Genomic DNA, 26715 nt, shown 5'->3' with positions numbered 1-26715 from the left:
ATACATGTTTAATGTATACAACTCAATAAGTTTGGTGATGGGTCCTACAATTTTGATTTCTGAGATAATACTGTTACTATCTAACTTCTAAACTATTTTTTTTGGAGCTTGCCAAATGGATTTTTTTTTTTTTTGGCCAGGCAGAGTTAGACAGTGAGAGAGAGAGACAGAGAGAGAGTTATAGACAGTGACAGAGAGACAGAGAGAAAGGTCTTCCTTCTATTGGTTCACTCCCCTAATGGCCGCTACGGCCAGCGCTGAGCCGATCTGAAGCTAGGAGCCGGGTACTTCCTCCCGGTCTCTCATGCGGGTGCAGGGACCCAAGCACTTGGGCCATCTTCTGCTGCTCTTCCAGGCCACAGCAGAGAGCTGGACTGGAAGAGGAGCAACCAGGACAGAATCTGGTACCCCAACTAGGACTAGAACCCAGGGTGCTGGGACCGCAGGTGGAGGATTAACCAAGTGAGCCATGGCACTGACTGCCAAATAGATTTTTTAATGTTTTATTTTTTTCTCATAGGTTTCAACAATTTGTGTGTATATTTATTTTTTTTCTAAAGATTTATTTATTTGAAAGGCAGATATACAGAGACGGAGAGAGACAACAATCTTCCATCTGTTGGTTCACTCCCCAGATTCCTGCAACAGCTGGGGCTGGGCTTGGCTGAAGCCAGGAACCAGGAGCTCCATCCAGTCTCCCACATGGGTGGCAGGAACTCAAGTACTTAGGCCATCATCTGCGGCCTTTGCAGGTGCATTGGTGGAGTACCTGTGACTCAGACCAACACTCTGTCATGGGATACAGGGCCACAGTGCCTGACACTGCCCCCCCACCCCTGGTGTTTATAGAAGATTAAAAATAGTGTTGAATGATTCACTGTGATCTTAAACTTTAGGACAACAGGTCATTATTGTGCATCATTATCACCACATACTTATTATTCTGAGTGTCCTAGCTGAGTTTTAAATCCTCTGACAGTCTTCATTAAATATATACAATATTTTCATTGTTGATTTTTTTAAAGATTTTATTTGAGAGACAGAGTTATAGACAGAGAGAGAGAGAGAGAGAGAGAGAGGTCTTCCATCCACTGGTTCACTCCCCAAATGGCCACAATGGCCAGAGCTGTGCTAATGTGAAGCCAGGAGCCAGGAGCTTCTTCCAGGTCTCCCATGTGGGTGCACAAGCCCAAGGACTTGGGCCATCTTCTGCCTTCCCTGGCAATAACAGAGATCAGATTGGAAGTGGAGCAGCTAGGACTTGAACTGGCACCCATATGCGATGCCGGCACTGCAGGCAATGGCTTTTCCCGCTATGCCACAGCACCAGCCCCTGTTCATTGTTTTTAATATATTTTTTTTGTCTTCTTGGCTGTTCTAATGTAGGAATAAGAATGAAATTTTCTGGTTGATGGTTGCCAAATATTTTGATTTCACTAGGCAAGCTGTTAAATTAAATAACATCTATTCACCTTCTAACAGTTGTAATGAAATGTGGGAATACTTACTACTGGTTTTCTGTAGTTTTCCTTTCCACCTTTGGATTCTAAAAGTGCTGGGGTGCTGGGAGCACGCAGTGCCTGCTGAGTTGGGCCTCACGTGGCAGTGTGCATTTATGGTACGTGGTGAAGGCACTCCATTGAGTTGAAGCATGTTCTTGCCCAACTGGACAATGTCTTTGGTCCTCTTTTGGGAGTAGTGCCTCCATGAGCTGTGCCTGGTTTTGTCCTTATCAGCCCAGGATAAGCGTTGTCTTTCCAGAAGTCTGCATGAATTTGTGCTCATTCCTACTTTCTGTCCAGGTTCTCCTTTTAATGTATCCATCTGTTATCTCCTGCTGCATATCCTGAGCTAAAATGTATTGTCATTGAATATGAACCTACTTAATCTTAGAAAACTTTGGGAGGTTTTGATATTTGTTATGATATTTTGAAACTAATATTTGATGTGTTTTTCTTTCACAATTAACATAGTTTACTATTTTATATCTTTCAGTGCTAAAAGAGAAGACCATTATGTGAGAATTTGTGCAATCAAATTCCTGTGTTTATTAGATGCCTCAAATGTATCCCATAAGTTGTTTTTGGAAGATCTTGCAGTCAAGCTATTAGATAAAGTAAATGTACTTTATTTTACTTTAAATTATTTTTGTTTTTAACAAGTCAGAGTTCAATATTTACAATTCGTTGTGTTGCTATAGTATGTTTTGTAGTGATGTAACAAATCTTAATTCATAATAGACAGTCTGAAAACACCAGGTAAAAAATAATTTAAAAAAGATCAGCAAACTGTTTATAAATTTCAACAGAATGCACCAATAGTCACAGATCACTTTCACAGTAGCCTCAAACATGTACATTGTAGCAATTACATACATCTTTATTTCTAACTATTTTTTATCAGGAGAAAGCATGAAGTTTAAGTTCTATATTTTTAGTTAAGTATTGGTTAGCAATTGTCCGAGTCAGGTTTGATTTTAGAGAACAGTAATGTTTTTCTTACACGTTCTAAACTTCATCCTATGTATTTTCCAGTACCAGTCAAAACCTGTTATGTTTCGAGTGCTATATCCATGCACTGTTTTATGAAAGAAATGAAAGGCAAAAGGCAAAATTTAGAAAATGGCAAGAGGTGAAGAGCTGATGGCTGTGCCTTGAGAGTTCATGAAGGATTACCTGAGGATTTGTTTCTAATGTAATCTATTATTTTTTCTAGGTACAGGTTTGTGATGTTTATCCAAGATTGAGGACAGTTTCTTATTCAGATAAAAATAATCCAACTAGAGTTTCTTGGGCCTGCTGAATTGTTTAGAAATGAACATTACAGGCTCTGATGAATGGACCGAATATATTTGGGGAGAGAAAGTGCAATGCTCCATTCCCCTTATGTTCTTTGAATGACAAGTAGAATTGGATGCTGACACGCTCTGCTTTCTAGCCTTGGCTGGGCCACCTGGGGGACTGTGGAACCCCTAGGCCACCTGTGTTAAAACAGAGCCCGTTTGTCTTCTGCAAGTAGCAGACTGGATTTATCATGCAAGACCCAGGAAGGATTTCTTGTTGACACTTGCTGCCTCCTCATTGCGGGAGTCAGGGGAGACATCCCAGAGGAAAGAGTTCTGTGTCGGTTCCCTAAAGGAGAGTAGATTTAAAGTGACCGGAGCAGGGTATTTCATCAAAACCAAAAATACGTGTTGTGATGTATTTTTTAGCTCTTCAGACAGGGGGCTGGGGAGGATCTCCACGCCAGGGTGATGTTTGGGCTGAGCTCTGGGTGAGCTCTCTGGGAGGTGGGAAGACACTGTCAGGAGCGAGTGAGCAGAGTGTTGGGTGGAGGAGAGGAGACTGCCCATGGGCCGCTGGCTCGGCCATCACAGGTCACCTGACAAAGGCGTTTCGGTGACCCAGCAGGGATGAGCACTGAAACAGAAACTAGCTGAGAAGAAATGAGCTGGGCTAGCAGAGACAGTGAGGGTAGGCACTCTTGCACACTTGCTATCCAAGGGGAGGAGTAAATGGGGTGGTTCCTGGAGGGGGCAGGCATGGGGTTCAGGAAGGCGCTGCTGCTGCTGCTTTTTAAAACATGTATTTGTTTATTTGCTTGGGCCATCTTGCTCTGCCTTCCCAGGCACGTGAGCAGGAAGCCAAATAGGAAGCAGAGTAGGTGGGACTCAAACCGGCACTCTGATAGGGAATGCTAGTCATTGCATGTGGTGGCTTAACTCACTGTGCCACCACACCCGCATCCAGGAGGGGGTTTTTAAAAATTGGACATAATCAGAACATGTTAGTATGTTGGAGGAAATGTCCGGTAGGTAGGAGAAAATCACAACATTGGAGAGGCTGGTAGTACTCATGTAGGCAGATTTCTTTAGTAGGATTGTTATTTAAAAAAAAAACAAAAAACTGAAAATGACAAGCATTGGTGAGGAGACAGGGAAGTTGGAACCCTCGTACATTGCTGGTGGGATAGGAAGTGGTGCAGCTGCTTTGGAAAGCGGAGTTGGAAAGCGCAGTCCTGCAAGTGTCTGCCCAGGACAGCGGCATCAGCTGGGAGCTGTGAGAGCTGCACGCTCCCAGGCCCCACCGGCCGACTGAATCAGAAGCCTGTGGGTGATTCTGAAGCGCGGCAGGGTTTGGAACCAGTGGGCTAGCAGTAATACGGGCCCAGTTACCGCTGGAATACATATTTTTAATGAAGTCAGTGGGGGCAGGTGATTCTCTCTTTCTTCACTCGATGCCTGGCAACTTGAAAAAAGGGGTCAGAGGATTTAAAACCCCAGGGCTGCTTCAGAAGCAGGGAATCTGCAAACAGCTTTGAGGTTGTAGTAGAAAGATTGGACTGTGCCTTTGATGATATTGTAGAGCTTATTCTTGGGGTGCAGGTTGGCTCAAGAGGCTCGCCAACCAAGGAGAGAGTTGATAGACTAGTGGGGAGAAGAAAGCTCTTTCTGAATAAAAGAGCATGTTGAGAGGGAAGCTTTCGAGCTGAGAAGGGAATTTTACCACTTCTAAGTGAGGAGAGTGACTCAGTGAGGCCTTCATGCAGGTTGATTGGCATGAGGATACTGCTTCTGAATGCACGAGTGATCTGCCCAAGGATTCTGTGTTTAGGTGGAAGGAGGCTGAGCAGTACACAAAACCTAAAAAGGGCCTTTATCAAAAGAAAATTTCCCCCAAGAAATGGTAATAGAGGAGGGAGGTTATGAGATTTAATCGTTGGCAGGAGCCATTAGAGTCTATGTGGATGTAGCTATGATTGTGAAATTTTCTGCACACTGACATTTATAGCCTGAGATTATGGAAGAAGTAAAGTCACAGAGATGTTTTTTATCTGCCTTAGATGAAAATGGCTCTGGAGGTGCTGGATGACTTACCTGTTCACCTTGAATACAGTTTCAGATGTTTTAAACTCACTCTTCTATGCTATCTTGGCTTGGCAGCTAGAACACTATTAGTTACAGTCACAAAAGTAAACATTGCGTGTGGCTGAATTTGGACAGCATAATCCATTAAAAAGCCAGGAAGAGCTGCGTGGCAGCCTCTGTCTGCAACTAGAGACTGCATTGTGCTGTCCATTTCCTGGGATGGCTCCTGTGTCAGTGACATTTGTATCAGATCACAGACTCCGTTATTCAAAGGTGAATGGGACTGGGGATGGAACATGAGAAGTGCCTAAGTTGGTGCATAGTAATATCTGTCAAATATCTCTGCCTCTCCTCGCTCCTATCACACCATTTCTCCAGTTTCATGGTCCTTCCCTTATTTTAAAAGCAGAAAAATTAAACAAAAGCAACCAAATTCGTTGTTTTGAAAGGAGATTTTAAAATGTTACCGCTTGCCATTCTTATCCTCACTACTTTTGGTGGGACAAAAGGTCTCTGTGCCCCACTTAAAGCTTGTACATTTGAAGTCGCCTTTGATTTCATTTCTGTGCATCACAGCTACAGCAGGTAACTTAGCACTGCTCCTCACCCCTCCCCCTCCAGGATGAGTTGGTGTCCAAGTCCAGAGCTCGCTGCTATGTGAATTCTCTGCAGCACAGAGTGAAGAACCGAATATGGCAGACGCTGCTTGTGCTCTTCCCCAGGTTTGATCAGGTTGGGTGTTTATCATATTGGTACCTTTCCAGCCTGTCGTCTCCCGTTAGTAGATATTTTGTAGAAACTGTCCTGTGCTCTTCTAAAGCTGAGAAAGTAGTCTACTTAAAATTTATACTTAAGTGGCCGGTGCCTCGGCTCACTAGGCTAATCTTCCACCTGTGGCGTCAGCACCCCAGGTTCTAGTCCCAGTTGGGGCGCCGGATTCTGTCCTGGTTGCTCCTCTTCCAGTCCAGCTCTCTGTTGTGACCCGGGAAGGCAGTGGGGGATGGCCCAAGTGCTTGGGCCCTGCACCCGCGTGGGAGACCAGGAGAAGCACCTGGCTCCTGGCTTCAGATCAGCGCGGCGCACCAGCGGTAGCGGCCATTTGGGGGATAAGCCAATGGAAAGGAAGACCTTTCTCTCTGTCTCTCTCTCTCACTGTCTAACTCTGCCTGTCCAAAAAAAAAAAAAAAAAAAAAAAATTTATACTTAAGTGCATCAAGTGGAAGTTATTAATTTTTTTTTTTTTGCAATAGAAAGAATAGTAAGGCAATTAGGTATTGTAGAAACAAATTGGAAGTTGGTTTACATGGCCCCAACAAATATTTTTCCCTTTCAAAATTTTAATATGACCTTTTTTTGAGATTTATTTTATTTGAAAGGCAAAGTTACAGAGAGAGAGAGAAAATGTGTGAGCTTCCATCCACTGGTTCACTCCCCAAGTGGCTACAATTGTTAGAACTGGACCAGGAGTCAGGAGCTTCTTCTGGGTCTCCTACGTGGGTGCAGGGGCCCAAGCACTAGAGCCATCTTCTACTGCTTTCCCAAGTGCATTACCGGGGAGCTGGGTCAAAAATAGAGCAGCCGGGACTCCAACTGGCACCCATATGGGATGCTGGAGCTGCACACACTATGCCACAACACTGGGCCCATGACATTGAAACTGTTTAAATTATCAGATGCTATTTGATTAGAAGTGCAAGGCCTGTACCCTTCATCTATACTTAGAAAACTGGCAAACAGCATCATTTGGGAGGAGGTCTCATGTTCTGTTGTAGGCCTTCTTGCCCATAGTTTCATGAGTAGCGTGGCCATGTAAACCAATGAAGCAAAGACCAAGATCCCTGCCATCATGGCAGAGGGTCTTTATCCAGTTAACTCTTCCCTGGGGACACAAGGGAGAGCTGGGTGGGCTGTCTGGTCTCTCACCACCTTTGCTTCATATTCCTCTTCAGAAAATACACCACCATTAGGAGAAAGTGATGGTATATGACTCATTCAACTTTTGAAAACATTTTTGAATGCAAAATAATCCCTTCAGACTTTAAGGTTGCCTACTGTCCTCTGTGCTTTCTTTTAAATACTTAAGAGAGTTTTAATTTAAAAAAACATAATTGGTGGCTTTTTAGATTACAAATTTATAAAGTCCTGTATTTGTGAGAGATGAGCAGTTCATTCACAGTGCAAGTGTGTACCGGTATCTCTGGAGAAATTATTCAGCTTTTCTGATGATCAAATTGATGTGCAAAGCGGGAAGTTCTCAATAGGAGAAGAGCTTCATCATCAGATTGTTTTAGGAGCTGTGCCCAGAGGGCTGTAGATTCAATAAATTGCTTAGGATGAAACCTTAGTCTTTTTTGAATGGGGACTATTATGTTAAATTTCATTACCATCCCATAATAGTTTAATTTGTAAAATTTATTTTTCTCAGAATTTCTTGAATGGAATTATTGACAAGATTTTCCAGGCTGGTTTTATCAACAATCAAGCATCCATAAAATATTTTATAGAATGGATTATTATATTGATTCTTCATAAATTCCCTCAGTTTCTTCCGAAGTTCTGGGATTGTTTGTCTTGTGTAAGTAACAGAGATTTTTTTGATATTTTTTTTTAATTAGGAAATGGTTTTGACTGTGCTGGGTGATTGGTTTCATTTTAGTAGTTATTTTTGGTTCTCAGTTACCCAAATGCATTGACATTTACATTATGTTTTGCAAAACATGAATCGATTCAGAAGACAGACATCCCTGGCATTCGTCTTGAGTATATCAATCATAGCATTTATTTGAGAGCTGTTCTGTTCCAATAAACAAAAGATAGGAAAGGCTTTGTTATTAAGAAGGGCAGAAATAGAAGACTCCCATCTTCTTTTTACCAAGCAGTGTCTTTGTTTGATCTTAGAAATAACAATGAATAATTCAGTGCATTTCTTATAAAAAAGAAAAAGAAAAAACCTTTTTAGTTAGGAAAGTTTGAAAAACAACCAAAGTAGAGAGAACAGAAGGAGCCCTTTCAGGCAGTGAAACAGATACCAGCTTGTTTCCATTCTTGTTTCATCTGTATTGCACCCATTTCCTAACTCCACCCCTTCCAGAATTTCCTATAGCTTGAAATAATTTTTTAAAGAATTGTTTACTGGGGCCAGCGCTGTGGCACAGCAGGTTAAAGCCCTGGCCTGAAGGGCTGGCATCCCATATGGGCGCTGGTTCTAGTCCCAGCTGCTCCTCTTCCAATCCAGCTCTATGCTATGGCCTGGGAAAGCAGTGGAAGAAGGCCCAGGTCCTTGGGCCCCTGCACCCACGTGGGAGACCCAGAGGAGGCTCCTGGCTCCTGGCTTCAGATCGGCACAGCTCCGGCTGTTGTGGCCATCTGGGGAGTTAACCAGCAGGTGGAAGACCTCTGTCTCTGCCTCTCCTCTCTGTGTAACTGTCTTTCAAATAAACACAATAAATATTTTTTTAAAAAAGAATTATTTATTGATTTGAAAGGCAGAGAGGGAGGCAGAGACTCTTCCCTCTGCTTGTTTACCCTCCAGATGGCCATGATGGCTAGGTCCACGAGTTGGAACTCTCATGTGGGGCTCCACATGGGTGGCAGGGGCCTAAGCACTTGTGCCATCTTCTGCTGCCTTCCCAGGCCCATTAGGGGAGCTGGATCAGAAGCGGAGGAGCTGGGACTCAAACCTCTGATATGGGATGCTGGTGTTGCAGGCAGCTGCTTAAACTGCTGTGTCGCATCAGCCCCCAAATTTTAAGGAATTATGATTAGTGATGAATTTTATAATCTAGCTTCCTGACAAATAATGTCTTATTTCTAAAGACCAGTTCGAAATCCTAGCCTTGAATGCCTTTTCATTCTCGAATATGTCCTTTCTTTTCTTAATAAGTTACCTATTTTGTTGGAAAATGGAGCATGGAGGTACTTAGCTCAGTACCCTGCTTCTTCCTTTCTGTTTCAGGGTGAGGAAATCACTATTCCCCTTTCCACATTTGTTCCTGCATCCTTATTGGTATTTCCTTTGGGGCTTTGCTCTGAATTCTTCCCCGTTGTCCCCCCTACCCCCAGCCATGGTTGGGTGTTGACCTCTCTTTACCGTTAACCCTGCACATGAGGGTTTGCCTTCCACGAGCCCCTGGGGCCCTCTGCATTTGCAGCAGGGGTATCCTAAGGGGTGTCTGCAGCCGCACAGCCATTTCCTTTTCGTCTCCCTGCCTCTCTGTCAGGGTAGCCTTTCACACCAGCCATCGCCTTCTCTGTAGCTGGTAGCCATGCCTCTGTCTGCAGCCCCTATCCTGTAGGCTGATGACTGCTCCGTGGCCGTCGCGTGCTTCCCTTCTTCCTCTCAGCGCTTACCCACGGCTTACCTGAAGACTCATTACGTAGCCCTGTGCCTTTCTTTCTCCGGCCCCGTTGCTGTGTAGACAGCGCCTGCTGGATCCCCTGCATCTGTCCACCCACGAGCCCTCCCCGTAGTCACCACAAACACTGCTGCCCCCTTCCCCTCTCCTCCACGCCCCCAGTCTCCTAGCTTGGAGCCTGGAGGTCAAGGTATACAGCGAGCACAGTATCCTCACAAGAATGCTGGCAGAGCGATTGGAGTATGCACATCTCACGAAGGAACCAAAGATTTAAGTACTCTGTCGCTCTACGAAGACATGACAAAGCTTTCGTTCAAAAGCTGCGTTTTCTCCCCATGGTTCTAAGGTGCCTCCTTTGGCTTTTCTCCCTTTTCTTGACTGTGTAATTAAAAAAAATCGCATCATTTTTCCTTGATTGCTCCTCACATCCGTTGCCTTATTACTCTGGTTTTCGCCTGCTCTCGGTGGAGAAACACTGCCCCAGAAGCTCCCAGTCTCTAAGACCTGCAAGGCCATGGGTCAGCAGCGGTGCCAGCAGTTCTGCCAAGTGTTTCTACCTAGCTCATCCTCTCAGTTTGCAGTAGGCCTTGCATGTTCTCTTCAAATCTTTGATTTTTCCTGGGGCTAAAAGTTTTCAGTTGTGAGCAAAGGAAAATTTGGCTGATGGCATCAAACGAAAGTTAAAACAAAAAAGAACGTAGCTGTGGAGGGGTTTAGGCAGCTTACAGAAAGCTAGGAAGGCTACAGGGTCAGCCTGGGATGCTGACGGGAATGAAGACGGCGCCACAGCTTCCTGGGCGCAGCCACAGGGGCCTCAGCCCACCAGACACCTGGTGCCATCACAGCAGTGCCCTTACCATAGCCACTTGCAAGCAGGGTTTTGATTCAGAATTCAGGCTCTTTGGAACCAGGTCAGGAGCTTTCTTGCTGGTGGCAGGGAGGCAGGGAAAATGAGGATCCGTCCCTTTGAGCCTGTTCTAAGACACACAAAGAGACGCCATGTGATGTCTCTTGGGGCTTCAGCTACCAGATAGCTGCACCATTCACGTATTTGTCTCTTCAGCTGTGGTGACCGCAAGTGCTCTGGTGGCCAGCGTCCTTCTTGCTCCAAGTCTGCGGGAGCGTAATCAGACTTCTGTATTGGTCACTCAGGGTTGCAAGAGTGAGCGTTCCAGAGGTCTCGGCCTGGAGTGCAGCTGTCCATCCAGCCTCTGGTTGCATCATGCTTGTGAAGATCTCACTGGCCAAAGCAGATCACGGGACCAGCCCACCCGGGGTGGGCGGACCCTGAGCAGGGTGTGAGTGTGGGGGCCTGGCTCACTGCCGGCGGCTGGCAGCACCAGGCACTGTGCTGGCCCTTGCCATCTTTCCTCATTAGCCTCTTGTGCTCAGGCCAGGCACAAGCTGTGCCCTCTTCCCAAACTGGTCTTCCTTCTCCTCCTCTAGCAGTCTCTCCCTTCAGATCTGGGTTCATATGATGCTCCTAAAGGAGCATTTGGATCTTCTCATTTTAGGTTTTTTATAGCATGTAAATGGTACTTCTTACAATCAGAATTTTTATCTGGTTGCATTTTTGCTTTTCCTTCCTGCCTGATTTTAAATTCCGTGAGAGCAAGAACCTTGTCTCTTGTTGCTTTCTCCTGTTTCCCTAACACCTGTCCCAGGGAAGACATGGAGTAACTGCTTGGTAAAGAAAGGAGTCTATCACCCCCTTGGATGCACCTCTTGGAGAGACTTCCGAGCTGTTCTTCCTGCCTGTAGTCTCTTTCCCATCTGCCTGGCTTCCCTCAGCTTGTTAGCACTCATACAATGCAGTATTCCCAATCACTGACGTAGGGAAGTTTTCCAGATTCCAATTTGATCCTCTTACCTAGCTTTTCACTGTAGCTGTTTCAGGTCTTTAATACAGTGCCAGTTAACTGAGCCTTGCGCTCTCACTCCTTTGCCCAGCTTTCCTGGTCACCTCCTCCTTCCTTTGCGTTCCGCTTGCCTCTCTTTGTTCGTCTTACTCATTTCCACCTGTTCTGCCTCCTTCCCACCCCTTTTCGCCTGTCCCTTCTCCAGCCCAGTGCCTCTCAGAGTCCCGGCCACATCTGAACTCAGTGGCCCTTGGCTCCAGCAGTCCCGTTCTACACGCGTTGTTGGGTTGTGTAGTGCTTTGTGTTATCTGCACACTTTGGTGTTTGTCTCCAAGAAGTTACTTTCTTCTCAGTCCTGTCTCCCCTCCCAGTGCGCAGGCTGCTTTAGCAAAGAGCCGCCTCCCACCCGCACCCTCAGAGAGTCTAGCACAGTGCCTTTTGTGAACATTTTTGTTTTTCTGATTCTTTTTTTTTTCAGGGTGAAGAAAAACTTAAAACCAGCATTTGTACATTTTTATCAGTTTTGATACATTTGGATGTCATTACTCAGAATATTCCAGAAAAGGTGAGTTTAAATTGTAAGAAGAGCTTAAACTATGCTATCAAAAATGAATTTTATTTATTTGTACCTTTTTTTGCATTTTCTCCCCTTCCCTTCCACTGCTCCTCTAATGTGCATATATTAGACACAAATACACAGTGAGGTGTCACCCACTCACACTGGAGGTGTGCCTGAGGACATATCAAAATCATAGACATGTTAGTGGGTAATTATTATTGATATACATGACTCTTAATTTCACATTACTACTTGCTCAGGCTTCCTTAGATAGGATTTCATTTATTGCATTCCTTGACTGAATGGTAGTTGTTTAACAGATGCTAATGCAAAGAAACTTAGGGTCAGAGGATGGAAGGATACTGGGGAATTGAGGTTAATAGCCAATGACTGTCATCATTTGGAGTGTAGAGCAGTTTTCCTAGTGATTATCAACATAGATAAGAAGAAATCTTAGCTAATTCTGGTTGATCACTATGGCAACAATTTAGGAGAACTTGCCAGTAAGATTGAGAGCAGGATCCTCTATTCAATCTACAGAGAAGAACCTACTGATACATTATAAACTCTAGGAGAGAACTTAACATGTGAAATAAGAAGTGTTGTTAAGTGTTGAAAGTAACATAAAAATGTAAAGGGAAAAAGGCTTCCTTGAATTTTTAAAAACATGCTGGTATTAAACAGTGGTATGTTTTTATTAACCTGTTTTATCAGTTGTGGAGCAAATGCTCCTCCCCACCACTTTTTAACCTCTAAAATGGTAGCATCTTAAATTGGTGGCATCTTACTATGTCTACCAGCCAGGTGGCATCGTGTTAGGGGAAACATGTTCATACCTTCCAGTAAGATCTAGAAAGCTCTAACTGGCAGCACATAACCTCAAATGTTATCTTTCTGTTTTCCATATGTACAGGGAAGAGAAAGCTAACACAGAGCAGGCACTTTCCATTGCAAAGTAGATGGCTTGACAGAGTAGTTGAGACAAGCTCTGAAAACAGAGCCATCTTAGATGATGTCCACGTCAGGTCTGGTGTAAACCCTTTTGTGCTTGCTGTGTCTTACATAATGTAGGTGGGTTTTTTTGGTTATTAAATTTTCTTTTTTTAAAGATTTATTTATTTATTTGAAAATTAGAGTTACCTAGAGAGAGGAGAGTCAGAGAGAGAGAGGAAGGGGGGGGGTGTCTTCCATCTGTTGGTTCACTCCCCAGTTGGCTGCAATGACCGGAGCTGTGCTGATCCGAAGCCAGGAGCCAGGAGCTTCTTCTGGGTCTCCCATGCGGGTGCAGGGTCCCAAGGACTTGGGCCATCTTCTACTGCTTTCCCAGGCGATAGCAGAGAGCTGGATCTTAAGTGGAGCAGCTGGGTCTCAAGCTGGCACTTCAGGCCAGGGTGTTAACCCACTGTGCCACAGCGCCAGCCCCATCAAATTTTCAAAGTATCGAAAAAGGAATGTTGATGCATAGGATGGAATAATCTCAATTTCAACATCTCCCAAAACAAAAAAATCTAAGTTGACATGCCCAAGAAAGGGCCAAACTGGTTTACTTTGCCAAACTTACCATTTCCAGTTTGTAAAGTCCATTGTTGGATCAACGTGGGTTTCTCAGAAAAAGATTCCTTGGAAATAGTCATATGAGGTTTTCTGTTTGCTGGGAGTATGCAACTAAACAGTATAGAGGATCTGTACTAAGTCGTCAGAGATTAAAAACTTCTCCAACAGGACCAAAGATCAGGACACTCAGTGTTCTACAGAAGATAACCATAAAGGAAAAAGCACTGTTCTTACTTATGTTTCTATATGTGTATTGTCCTGTCGGCTTGTTCTTTCTATTTGCAAAGCTTGTCAGCAAATACAGTGAACAAAATATGAGAGTTCAGCAGCAGAACTTTTTATACTGATATCAGTAGAAGCATCATTTACACCTGTCCTAGCCTCGGCTGAACAACTGCTGAATATACCAACATTTTTCAGTGTAGGAGCCTCAGAAGGACGGTATTCCCTATTGAAAACTCTTCACCCTCGTTTACAGCTGTTGTGTAACCAGATTCCAGATTGTGGTTTCTAACATCATTCTTTAATAAAAGGAACCAGAGCTCCTTGGGGAAATGATTCATTCTAGAGCTGGGACTAGGAATATGCAAGATGAGCCTGGAGCATCTTGTTAAATCAAAAAGTGAGAAAATGCTTTATCCCTGCGTGCACTGATGTGGGACGGGCGTGCAGAGGGACCCAGTGAAGGCATTGCCAGTGGGTAAAGCTGAAACTATGTGAGCAGCAAGATAAAGTAGTATTGGATTGCAGCCTGGAGATTCAAATGAACATCCCTGGGCCCATGCCATGTACACAAGTGATTGAATAAATGGGGACACAAATCTCCTGTACAAAATGTTTTTAACACATTGCAGGTTAGCATAAAAGTGCTTTGTGCACATTAACGTAGGTACTGGAGTACGTGGACAAATGTGTAATGAAAACCACAGAGCTGTGAGTGTCAGTGTTACCTGGTTTATCCAGGAATAGCAGTGAGAAGCCCTGCCAGCCACACCAGCGGAACAAGGTTTCCTACTAGAACCTTATCTTCTGTATACAAGGTTTGTCCTGCCGTCGGGTAAAATAGCCCTCGTTTATGCTGAAGAAAGCTTCCCTTTCTTTTCAGAAGCTAATCCTGAAGCAAGCCCTTGTTCTTGTGCTGCAGTGGTGTTTCAACCACAATTTTAGCATTCGGCTGTATGCTTTAATGGCTCTAAAGAAAATCTGGACCATGTGTAAAGCGCTGCGTGTTGAAGAATTCGATGCCTTGGCTCCCGTGATTGAATCCAGTCTCGATCAAGTGGAGAGCATGCACGGAGCCGGGTAAGGCCCACTCTGCAGCTTCCCTTTCCTCCCAGCGAGCTCCACGGAGACGGGGGCATGGCCCGCACCTGTGCTGGAGCAGAACGCTTGCACGGGCCCCGTGTAAGGGCTCCCTGTTCGGGGTAGGCCTTCCAATGGCATCTTCAGTTGTCAGGTCACAGTGACCTTTCGGTATTGTTTTATTCTCCTTTATTTTACAAATAATCTTTTATCTCCAGATGTTGCTCTTCAGTATGGCCAAGTGCCATCTTCCTCCTGTCCAAGGACCGCTGAGAAGCAGCACGGGCCGGCTGTGCCTCTCAGCCGTGGGTGCCCGGTTAAGCCGAGGGCTGTCTCCTTTCTCCTTTCTCAGAGAACCCTTCTGTTCCCCAGAGTCTCAGGCGGAAGCTGCACATCACGCAGGTGAAATGCGAGTGAGGCGTGCTTGTGCCCGTGTTTTGAGAAGCCCGCGTGGTGATTCTGAGATCTCTCCTTCGCACCCCCAGCGCGGCACGCTGGCAGGCAGCCACGGCGTCCTCAGCGTCTCTTGGTATCTGAGCTGGCTTCCTCATCTCTGAGGTGCTGCTCTGCTGCTTTTATCATTGTTAACATTGATTATCACCATCCAGGAATGCCTGGGTTTCTACACGACAGAGACCTGGGCAGAATCAATCAGCGTAAAAGTCTTTAGAAGGCCAAAAAGCACTCACTGATGTATATACACAAATAGTTAAAGGCTGGAAGCAGCAAATGAAATAGTGTTTGGACAACCAGGAACAGGTATAGTGGCCTCAGTGAGACCCTTGGAAAGTCACTACTTGGCTTCATGTGGGGCTGGGTGAGGGTCTTCCCTGGCCACAGACTGCCTTGTTGCCCTCTTCCTACCATAACTTAAGATAACATTTGTTGAAGAGAGGCATTTGGATGCTTAAGTGGGTAAGAGGTTTAGGGGGCTCAGGAGAAAGCTATTCATTTCAGCAAATACAAACACAAAAATACATTCACATTAGGTAGAACAACGAGAGGGAGCAGAAGAAGAAAGAGTTGGGCAGGAAGATAGGTTATAGACGAGGGGCAGAGAACAAAGCCTGGGTGAGCACCTTTGGCACATCATGCGTGCCTAGTTCATGGAAAAACCCCACACGACACAGGGCCTAGCAACCTTTGGTGATTGGCATTCATAATTCACCATAGCCTTGCCTAGAGATCGCCCGCCCTCCAGGTATAATCTGGCAGTGAGAATTCTTTCTGCCTGGTTTGTATGGGGATATGTCTTTATCACTTCCAATGTTTGGTGACTACAAGGCTAAGTTCGTTTCTTTGCACAGATTTGGGCATTAATGTTTTTCAGGGTCACATTTGCATTAACGCATAGTGATCCAAACTCAAGCGATGAAAGTCATTGCTTTTAATATAGTTGCGTAAGTTAATGAACCTATATGTTAACAGGACACATTCTTTTTGTGATGCACAACTTGTATTGAACAGTTAGAGGTGTAGGTGTCCAGAGGACATGGGGTACAGTTAATCCACAGGCTGTTAGCCTCTTAGTTGGATTAGTCTGAGGGAACTGGCATAATGTAACATGCAGGTAGGCACTTGTCAGGTAATGTTTTTCCCCCGTGACTCGTCATGATTGGTCGCTTTTGAGGTGTTTGCCTCTAGTTGCCGATCCTATCCTGAGTTTCTTGGTAGCCGTATTTTGACTGCTAAAAGCAATTGGCTCTACTGATTTACTTGATTTATTTGAGAGGCAGAAAGAGAGCAACCTCCCCCATCTGCTGGTTCACTTTCTAAGTGCCTGTGATGGCTGGGGCCAAAGCCAGGAGCCAGGAACTCAATTCAGGTCTGCCATGTGGGTGGCAGGAGCCCAGGTACTTGAGCCATCACCGCTACCTCCTAGAATCAGCATTAGTGGGAAGCTGCGCCAGTAGTCAAATCCAGGTCCCCTAATGTGGGACCTGGGCATCTTAACCACCTCCTCCCTTAACTCAGTTATTTTTAAGTAGTAAATCAACCTTGTGTGAAATAGACTCATTTTTTTTTTTTTTTTTAATCCCAGCATCAGGTAACAGATTTAGCCAATAAAAGGAAGGAACCCTGGGCATTAAGCTGCCTCTGTCTGAATACACACCTCCTTGGAGTCAGCTTTGTGACGGGCACAAGGCTCAGTGCTGGGCTGTCGGCGGCAGGCCTGATAGAGAGAAGCTTCCGTCTTCATGTAGCTCAGTCAGGTACAGATAGACTTCAGGTACTAATTATGCAAATAAAAGCTCTTCAAAGCAATCACAGAGAAGGGAAGGTTGTAATGAATGAGGAAGAGTGAGGCAAGAGATTCCTGGGTAGACAAAGCGATGTTTGGGAACATCCCAGACAGGTTGATTGGCAGGGCGGGCTCTAGAGAAAGGCTGGTGTGACGCCAGTGTAGTAGATGAGGGAGGGAACAGAGCAGCTGCAAGACTGAGGAGACCTGGGGTGGGGTGGGATTACATTAGTGCATTGTGAAGCTAGCAAAGGCATTAAACTTGAGAATGACATCAGATTCGCTTTTGCAGTGTTTTTTGTTTTTGTTTTTTGAGTTACAGAGAGAGAAGGAGACTGATCTTCTATCCGCTGGTTTACTCCCAAAATGGCTGCTAGGCCAGGCTAAAGCCAGGAGCCAGGAGCTTCATCTGGGTCTTCCACATAGATGCAGGTGTCCAAGGATGTGGGCCATCCTCCACTGCTTTCCCAGGCCCTTAACAGAGAGCTGGATCAGAGGTGGAACAGCCGGGACTCGAACTCGCGCTCTAATACAGGATGCTAGCATTGTAGGCAGTGGCCACAACACTGGCCCCCATTTTGTTTTTTAAGATTAGACATAGAGGAGCTGGCACTGTGGCTTAGCGGGTAAAGCTGCATTGCCAGTATCCCATGTGGGCTCTGGTTAGAGTCTTGGCTGCTCCACTTCTGATCCAGCTCTCTGCTATTGCCTGGGAAAGCAGTAGAAGATGGCTCAGGTCTTTGGGCCCCTGCACTCGCATGGGAGACCTGGAAGAAGCTCCTGGCTCCTGGCTTCAGATCGGCCCAGTTCCTGCCATTGTGGCTACCTGGGGAGTGAACCAGCAGATGGAAAATTCTCTCTCTCTCTCCCTCTCTCTCTCTCTGCCTCAGCCTCTCTGTAACTCTGCCTTTTAAATAAATAAATAAATCTTTAAAATAAAATTAAAAAAAAAAAAGATTAGACATGGAAGCCTTTTGAATAGGCTGAAGGAAAGGCTAGAATAGATGGGAACATGGAGGGGACTAGAGCGAACCCAAGGAGTGGGATCTAGAGCACATATGGCCCCATGGAAAGAGGGCTCTCAAAAGGGAAGAAAGAGGATGGACAGTGAGTCAGGAGGCAGCGGGAAAATGAAAGATCTCATCTCAGGCCCGCTGTTCTGCCCCACTGATGTGGGAGGCACAGCTGTCTGGACTGGGAGAGTGAGGGGCGTGGGCAGGAGTTGGAGGGCGGGAAGACACGACCATCAGTGCAGGAGGAAGGACTTGCCAGGAACTTGTCTTGAAGTTGATGATCATGACTTTAAACTGAAACCTGCCTGTGAAATTGTATAATTTTCATCCCTACCTCTTCTGCCTTTTAAAACTTGGCAGCTAGGTTGAGAATTTAAACCCTGCTCATATTAAATGTGTCTGGTTTATGCAAATAAGCACCGTTTGGCCACGTTGGAACCTTCAGAGTAGAAGAGGTGCCTTACAGAATGGTCTCCTCTCCGGGAGGGTTTGCTGCCAGACAGAGGCCAGGATTCCAGCCCAGGGGGTGCTCCCCACGGTAGTCAGGTGGCAGCTGTCTGTGACCCCGTTAGGTTTGATTGAGCAGTGGCTTCCACGTGCCTTGTCCTCTAGTAGACTGATGTGTGCAGACCTGGGTTTGATTCTCATGGAATGGTTGGCTTTTGTATGACTTTGAAAGACTTCATTTCTCTGTTCATCTTTGAGTTCCATTTCAAAATGTGAAATTTCAAAATGCCAGTTTTTAAAATATGTCAGCACCGGAGATACACTTGAGTAAATCTCAGGATAAAATTCACAAGTTTTTCTTGCCTCCTAAGTTCCGCGGTACATCTCCGAGGTGCCCAGCTGACCGGGCTCGTTCCACTTGTCTGTGCCTCATGCCATGTTTTTAATCCTTAGGAATGCCAAGAAGAATTGGCAGCGCATCCAAGAGCATTTCTTTTTTGCAACGTTTCACCCACTTAAGGATTATTGTCTGGAGGTGAGCAGAGAACACCGTTTGTACATTCTCTCCCGTGTCTTGTCTTTTCTGTCCTAGTTGTTGAAGGGTTGTGAGTAGGTTAAATTTTTTTGCTTTCCTTGCTTGCAAGCATCACCTTAGCATTTTAAAGTTCTGCGTTTAAGTTTGTGACTTTATGCAGATGACTTGCTTGCATTGCATTCTTAAGCAGTGAAAATTAGCTAGTCATTTTCACTTTCTATTTCTCAGGTAGTATCTGGCTTGTAAACACTGGAAGGGAATATTTAACTCTAAACAGTAAAAGGAAATGAGTGAGAACATTTATACAGGTGAGATTTTATAGAACTGAAGCCTGTTAATGAAGAACAAAAAGATCAACTCTTTCATTCATGGCTTTTTTTTTTTTTTTTTAAAGATCTGGGTAATGAAAATTATACAGGGAATGAGACACCACTTCACTGATTGCAGCAGAATGTGCTGATATGATTTAAAGAGCTATAAACATGTTTCTCCTACTACATGTTATTAAAAATTGCCTAAGTAGTAATACTTTCTCCCCTTTTCAATTTCGTTTATAATGCACTGCCTTTGAATTTAAAACCCTTGATCGGGCATTTTTTTCTCTAAAAGAACTGGTAAGTATTGGTAACTTTTGGCTAGTGTGCATAAGCAGTTTTTTAGTGTATTAGTAATTGGCCTTTTAAAACACACAGATGCATAGATTGCGAGTGGTGCACCGTAGACTGTTGACGTGTGTTTGCTACTGCTGCGCTGCGAGGAATAGTGGGGATTTCTCAAGCATTTTAACGTGCTCTGCTCTGTTCCCAGCGCCCAGCGTGCTTTGTCTGCCGTCTTTCTGCAGGACCCTTACTAACCCTCTGGTGCTGAGTCAGCCTTTCTGCTCAGTTCTCCAGTAAGTCCTACGCTCGCATTTCCCTCGCCTCTGCCTTCGACGGCCGCCCTGTCGCGTATTTTATGTATTTCACTCTCCATTAGTGATAATAGGACTGTGTGTAAATAAAATTGAGAGGTAAAGGCTCATAGGAGCTGTGTCTCTGTGTTTGGAGCTGGACGTGGTGGTACGCACGGAACACTCAGTCACAGCCGTAGTTGCGGTTTAAATCTGCCCGAGTATGGCTGGCGAAAAGGAAACCATGTTCATTCTAAAACCTTCTGTGAAGACGCGCATAAACGTACATGCTCGGGCATCTGTCACTTTGTTTTTGCATTGCCCAGGCTGCTTTCACTGTCGATCATTTCCTGGTTCTCCGCTTTTCTTTTGGTAAGAGGAGGAAAGAGGGCTTCCTGTGGGGTGACTGTGGACGGTGGCCTCCGCTCTGAACCCTCAAAACGCTTTCGTGGGCTGTTTCAAAGGGACTTTGTCCTCATCTCACAGATGAGAGGCTAAATGCTGTCCTGACGTCACACAGCCAGTAGGTTGTATGATCAGGCCGGAGTTCAGGTTCTGAGTGTGTCTAAAGGTAGCAAGAGTAAAAGACTTGGCGTCGAAGGAGCTTGCGCACAGTGGCTGGTTGCATAGAGTCAGACGTGTGGGAGCAGAACCTCTGTCTGCTCCCAGGAGTTTCCCGAAGGAACTCCCTAGCAAATGTCTGTGGACAATGGCTACCTGATACAAATGCAACTATTTGATCAGCTCAGATTTTGGGAGAATGGGTCAGTGATAACAATTCTGTCTTGTGATGTGTTATCTCATAAGGGGAAGAATGAAGAGTTTACCATTCTCTTTCCAGACCATATTTTACATCCTTCCACGCCTCGCGGGCCTCGTGGAGGACGAGTGGATTGCCGTGGGTAAATTGACCGGCTTCGCTCCCATCCCACTGGATGCGGGATTTCAGTGGTACCTTTCTCAAACCCAGCTTCGAGAACTGAAACCAGGCGACTGGTCTCAGCAGGACATAGGTAAAAAGCATTTTCATTTTATGTTCTCTCCTTGTGCACTGAGTTAGGCTTATTGATTTAAGTTCCTCAGAGTACATGGTGGATAATAGCACTTTTTCATTGATGTGGGGAACTCTGCTTAGGAAAAAGTCATTGAAAAAATTTGGTATAATTTTTGTGCTTTTATAAGAAGCCAAAGAGAGCCTGACCTGCTTTATAGTAACACAGAAATTTTCTGGAGGGCCAAATTATGAAATCTTTCTTTTGGTCCCTTTTAGGAATAGAGCATTGCTCTTGGTTCTTGTCAGCTTTGTCTGGTTGGACACCATGCCCTCCTCCTTCTGTTTCTCCAGCCTGCCTTGTTCCCTTGTTTCTTGAAAACCCACATCCTCTCCATCTGTCACTCATCTTTGCCTTCAGAGTCAGGCTGCCCTACTCCACTTTTAAAATCACCCCTAACCCTCCTAATGGTCGTGCAGTACCAGTCCGCCTTCCCCTCACTTCTGTCACTGTCACACTCTGTCCCCATCCTGGCTGTCTGTAACCCATAACCAGTCTCCTCCTTTACAAAATCAGACGCACTCTCATACTTGACCTTTCTGTGTTACTCGACGGCTAGTCTTGTGCCCTCCTGATTTTCCTCCTAACTGACTCTTCTCACTCTCCCATGTGAGCGTCCCCACTTGCCCCTCCCATCTGCGAATCACTTGGACAGCTTGTTAAAAACACGGCTTCCCACTCCCACCTTAGGTTCTAATTCGGAATGTCTGGAGGAGATTTCTGGGAATGCGTAGTTTTCATCAAGTGCTCTAGATGTACACTATAGGACATATCAGCTTAGGTTTATTTCTGCATCCCACAGAGACCGATTGGCTCTTACGTGCTAGGCATAAGACTAAGTCTCGGCTGTCCTGGAGCTCACACTTGTACAGAGGACACTGGCATAAACAAATACGTAATATAACACAGGTAGTAAAGAGCGCTAGGGAAAAATACAGCGGAGTACAGAGAGCATGGCAAAGAGAAAGACCTTGGTAAGGAGTGGACACTGCATAGAGACCTCAGATGAGTGCAAGGCAAGCCAAGATCTAGGGAACAGCTTTCCTGGGTGGAGAACAGGAGCTGGGAAAATTTGGGGGCAAAAGATGGTGACCAGAGGGTATTTCCTCAGTGTGCTGTAGAGACTGGGAGGAGAGGGAAGAGGGACAACCCGTGGAGACGGCTGCTGGGTTCCGCCCTAGAGTGGGGCAGAGAAATGACCCGTTACTTGGACGAGGTGAGGGCTAAGGGGGTGGTCTTGGTGCTTTTCTGCTTTGCTGGTGTTTGGTAAAGAGAGGCATTTTGCAGCTGCAGCCTGGATGTTAGTAATCCCCAGAAGCTCGTCACTGGCTGGGTCTTCTCATTCTTCCTGGTCTCCTTGAACACTTTTGTTGATTTCTGCATTTTGAAACCACCACCCCTGTAACTGTAACTTTCAAATCCTTAGCTCATGCCCAGCATCCTTCCTGAGCCGCTGTAAACTTGCAGCCAGGTCTTCTTTAACATCTTTAGCCCTTCTCGTACTGACTTTATTTAGACTGCCATCGTCTTTGCCTATTAGGGTTGCCCAGCCTCAGCATATCCTCCACGTAGCATTTAAGAGGGATTTTTCTAAAACACAACACCACTGCTGTTATCTCCCTCCTTGACACTCTTCAGTGGCTTCTATCTGTAGAATAAATTCTTTGTCACTGTCTGCAGGACCCCAATGACCTGGTCCAAGCCATCTCCCTCCATTCTGTTGCAGGCTGTGAACTACACTAGAGGACCGTCTGCTGCCCGAGTCATTTTCCTTGCACATCCCTGCGTGTGCACGTGCTGTGTCTACAGTCTGCTTTGCAGACCCTCACCCCCTTCTCTTGAGCCTTCCTGGCTCTTAATCTTCGCCCTCCCTCCCCAGGCATTCATATTCTCTCTGGCTGTGCACACCCTCACTATCGCAGTACAGCAGTGAGTTGTGTGTCTGTTCTTGCCCCAGGAGGCTCGATGCTCCTTGATCACGCAGTGATCAGTCTGGAGCAGGACAGGGTTGAGGAAGCGCCCTGGAAGTAGAGCTTCAGTCCTCTGTTAGATCAAAACCGCCGGTAGACAGGTCAATACCATTGTGTGTTATTGGCTTAGTCACAAGGCAATCGCTTTATAGAATCTCTTTCATTTTAGAAAGGTTCCCCCCACCCAGGTATTTATAAATTATTTTAAGATGGAGATTTATTTTATTGCTTTTAGGAATATAGTATTTCCGCAGAAATTCTAATCTAATATACTCCTATTTATAAGACACACCACTGTTTTGTATGCTGCCAAGAAAAAAAATTACCAAATGAAGATGTTCTGTTGACTGTAAGATGCTTCCCAATTTCTGATATGCTAAAATGTAAACAAATGGCCTCTTATATTTTCATGAGATGCCATAGTATGTTGGTTAGGATAGCTGAATTTGAAAACTTAATATTACTATTTTTTTAAAGACTCATTATATTTATTTGAAAGGCAGGGTGACAGGGAGAGACAGAAAGAGATCTTCCATTTGCTGGTTCACTCCTCAAATGGCTGCAGTGGTGGGGGCTAGGGCTTGGCCAGCCTGAAGCCAGGAGCCGTGAACTCTATCCAGGTCTCCCATGTAGGTGGCAGGGGCCCAAGTACTTGGGCCATCTTCTGCTGCTCTCCCAGGCACATTAGCTGGCAGCTGGATCAGAAGCGGAGCAGCCGGGACTAAACTGGTGCCCTGATAAGGAATGCCTGTGTTGCAGGCAGTGGCTTAACCTCCTGGAACACAATGCTAGCCCCTTAAAATTACTATTAAGAATGGCAATTGTGTTTGATTCCAATTAAAGCTTTTCAGTTAGCTTTTTTTAGTTGAAGAAATCTCATTTCAAAAATACATAAATACTCATAGACCCGTATGGAGAGATTCGCACTCTTACATGTATGGGATTCTTTGCTCTGCCTGTCCAGGCTCCAGCCCAGGTGAAGCAGAAGCAGAATGGACTGACGTTCAGAAGAAGGTGATCCCGTGGAAGAATAACGTTCCAGACTTAGACCTGGAGCTCATGTTTCAGGACCGTGCAGCCAAACTTGGAAAGTCGAATAGTAGACTGATTGTGGTGGCCTCTCTCATTGACAAAGCAACCAATTTAGGAGGTAAAATTGAGGTTTTCCAGGGAACTGGCTTAAAATCTTGGGGACCTCATAATCTCTAGTCCATCCATTGCCATTTTTGGCTGGTGCCGCCACGTTTAACCCTCTTGGGGAGGGTGGGGGAGCTTCAAAGGAGTTGTGAGCATTGCAGCACAAGCACCCCTGATGATGTCGGGCTGTTCTCTGTAGGACTGTGCCGCACCTGTGAGGTGTTTGGGGCCTCAGTGCTGGCTGTTGGCAACCTTCAGTGTGTCAGGGACAAACAGTTCCAGCACCTCAGCGTCTCAGCGGAACAGTGGCTGCCGTTAGTGGAGGTGGGTGATACCTAAAGCTTTTACCTGTGACCGTACTTGGTTGCACTGTAGCCCGAGCAGTGATTTTTAGTCCTTTGGCAGTAATTTCTAGTAGTCCAGCCTTTAAGAGTTTAAAAATAATACTTAAAAGTAGAATACTGGTGTGTTTCTGCTCTCCTGTTTCTTTTCTTATATTTTCACAGTGTTAGATTTTTAGAAATCATCGATAATGTGGAATTCTTTTTAGTAAAACGCGTCCTGTTCCAGCTCACTCTTGCTTTGGGGATAATTCTTATAAATGTATAAATGCTGGGGGGATTTTGTTTACAGCTTGCAATTTTCCTTCTACAAAGATCTTTAACAAATTTATTTAATAAGGTTTTTGTTAAACTCTCATTTTACTCGAAGTAGGGCTATGATGGAACGACTTAGTATTCTGCTCTTTTTAAATGAATATTAAGGTAAGACCGCCTCAGCTGATTGATTACCTGCACCAGAAGAAAGCGGAAGGTTACACCATCATTGGAGTGGAGCAAACGGCCAAAAGCTTGGACCTGACCCGATACAGCTTTCCTGAGAAGTCGCTGCTCTTGCTGGGGTGAGTGGTGTGGTGTGTTCTGAGGCTGGCTCACAGCTTGCCCGGACTCCTGGTGGTATCCCTGCGCTTTTCCTGACGCAGAACATTCATGGATGCAGCATGGACGCCGAGTCATCTTTCTTCATTGGTACCACAGCCTGACTTCATTTGTCGCTTGTTTCTTTCAATGACGCTCAGAATATCTAAGAAAATAATTATCACGGAAAACTAACCTAACCTCTGTCCCCCTGTTCTTCTTCGTCAGAAATGAACGGGAAGGAATCCCCGCCAACCTGATCCAGCAGTTGGACGTGTGCGTGGAGATCCCGCAGCAGGGTGTCGTGCGCTCTCTGAACGTGCACGTGAGCGGGGCCCTGCTGATCTGGGAGTACACGCGGCAGCGGCTGCTCCAGCGCCCAGGGGCCGGCCACTGCCGGGCTCTTGAAACCTTTCCTTTTTAAAACTATTTAATGAATGAAATAGATCCAGAAATCTCCTGGGAGAATTTGTATTTTTTTTCTTGCAGTTAATGCCAAAACTCTTTTATGTGCCTTAAATATATTGCTATGTATTATTCTGTTTAATAAACATTTTTAGCTAAATTGAATTACTTCTTTAATAACGTATTTTAAGCAATTGTAGAAATAAAACAAGGTATTCTAAAAAGACAACTTCTTCCCTGCACACTAGTATTGTCAGAAACGTGGCGATGGAACAGTGAGGCAGAGTGAAAGCAGCTGTGGTCCATGAATACCTGTACCTGTAGGTGCTGAGGAGACGCGGTGAGGCCGACGTAAAGCGGGTTCCTCGGTCTCTGAGCTGCTTATTCCCCTCGGCAGACACACACCTGGCAAGTCTGAGCTCACGTCCCTGTCGGGCCCACCGTGCTCGGGTAGGTCACAGGCTGTCCTACTTTTAAAGCCGTGGATTAGGCCATGATCATTCATATGAAGATTTTGGGAGATTTTCCACATGCTGCCTTTGTACTTCAGTTGCATCTGTCTTCCTTTTAACGATGTTTAAATTTCAGAGTCCATCACCTTTTTCTTCTGTTGCTTTATTTTGAAATAATTTTTGCTCGGCAGAAGGGTTGCCCTTCACCCAGACGCCTCTAACGCGGTGCCTGCGTGACACTTAGCAAACCCAGTCCTGAGTAACAGGGCTGGTCACTAGCTGCAGACCCATTCGAGCTCCCATTTTCCCACCGCTGTCCTTTGCCTGTTGCTGCATCTAGTCCTCGTGCCCCCGTCTCCTCCCCTGACAGATTCTCTCTCTCCTTCCTTGTCTTGTACGACCTGGTCATTTTCGAAGTGCACTGGCCAGGTGTTTGTAAGTGTCCCATAACTTGGGTGTGCTGGCTGTTTTCTGATTGAGGTGATGGGTTTTAGACTCCTGGGGTGGTGAAAGCAGTTCTCACCACCCTGCGTTAGCTGCTGTGTGGCAGTAGCAGAACTTTGTACCTTGGCCCGTTCTTCGCTGTAAAGTTGCTGTTTCCACAGTCCTTTTCTTAAGAGCCGTGAGTCACTAAGCCCAGTCTACACTCAGAGATAGGAGAATCAGGAGACTCTGGGGTACCTGTTGTGACTTCCATAGTAATTAACGAATATCAGGAGAGAAACTTGGAGGTTATGTTTCTTCCAAACATTCTGCCCGTGGATTTTGGCATTCCTCAGCGGGTTGCCTCTAGAAATTATTACTGAGGTGTTTCCCTCATTTCTTCTACATGTACTATTTGGATCATTTTGTAAAGAAAATGGGCTTTATTCACTGAGCATGAACAGTATGCTCTTGTATCCTTTTGATGTGCTTCCATTATTTTATTTTTTTTTTAGCACTCCCTTACTTTTTGACACTGCACAATGCTCCAGGATCTTCTCGTATTTGCCTGTAGTCTAGAATCACACTTCTCCAGGGGCCCCAGGTCCATTTATTGGAGAATAGTATTAGAAACCAAGTCCTGGCTGCTGGGTACACTGGTTGCTACTGCGATGTCACTGTAGACCCTCTCAGTGGATGGAGCCCGAGAATCTGTAAATATCTACCGACTCATGCAT

At 45.4% G+C, this 26715-nt stretch overlaps 1 protein-coding gene across 2 annotated transcripts in view; it reads left to right on the top strand.

Moving 5' to 3' along the window:
- TARBP1 (TAR (HIV-1) RNA binding protein 1) overlaps nucleotides 1–25232 on the top strand; it is a 77790-nt gene extending 52558 nt beyond the window's left edge. For both annotated transcript variants that reach the window (XM_062210631.1, XM_062210630.1), the window contains exons 20-30: nucleotides 1996–2116; nucleotides 5489–5599; nucleotides 7293–7442; nucleotides 11560–11646; nucleotides 14300–14496; nucleotides 18652–18733; nucleotides 20464–20635; nucleotides 23609–23794; nucleotides 23981–24105; nucleotides 24546–24682; nucleotides 24927–25232. In XM_062210631.1, coding sequence (XP_062066615.1) covers nucleotides 1996–2116; nucleotides 5489–5599; nucleotides 7293–7442; nucleotides 11560–11646; nucleotides 14300–14496; nucleotides 18652–18733; nucleotides 20464–20635; nucleotides 23609–23794; nucleotides 23981–24105; nucleotides 24546–24682; nucleotides 24927–25122 — 1564 coding nt within the window. In that variant the 3' untranslated portion in view covers nucleotides 25123–25232. The remainder of the gene's footprint in view (nucleotides 1–1995; nucleotides 2117–5488; nucleotides 5600–7292; nucleotides 7443–11559; nucleotides 11647–14299; nucleotides 14497–18651; nucleotides 18734–20463; nucleotides 20636–23608; nucleotides 23795–23980; nucleotides 24106–24545; nucleotides 24683–24926) is intronic.
- The last annotated feature ends 1483 nt before the right edge of the window (nucleotides 25233–26715 follow it).

Source organism: Lepus europaeus, chromosome 14, assembly GCF_033115175.1.
Source record: "Lepus europaeus isolate LE1 chromosome 14, mLepTim1.pri, whole genome shotgun sequence".
Classification (NCBI taxonomy): Eukaryota; Metazoa; Chordata; class Mammalia; order Lagomorpha; family Leporidae; genus Lepus; species Lepus europaeus.
Note: the sequence above shows the minus strand (reverse complement) of the source record. Positions and strands in the feature narration are given on the sequence as shown.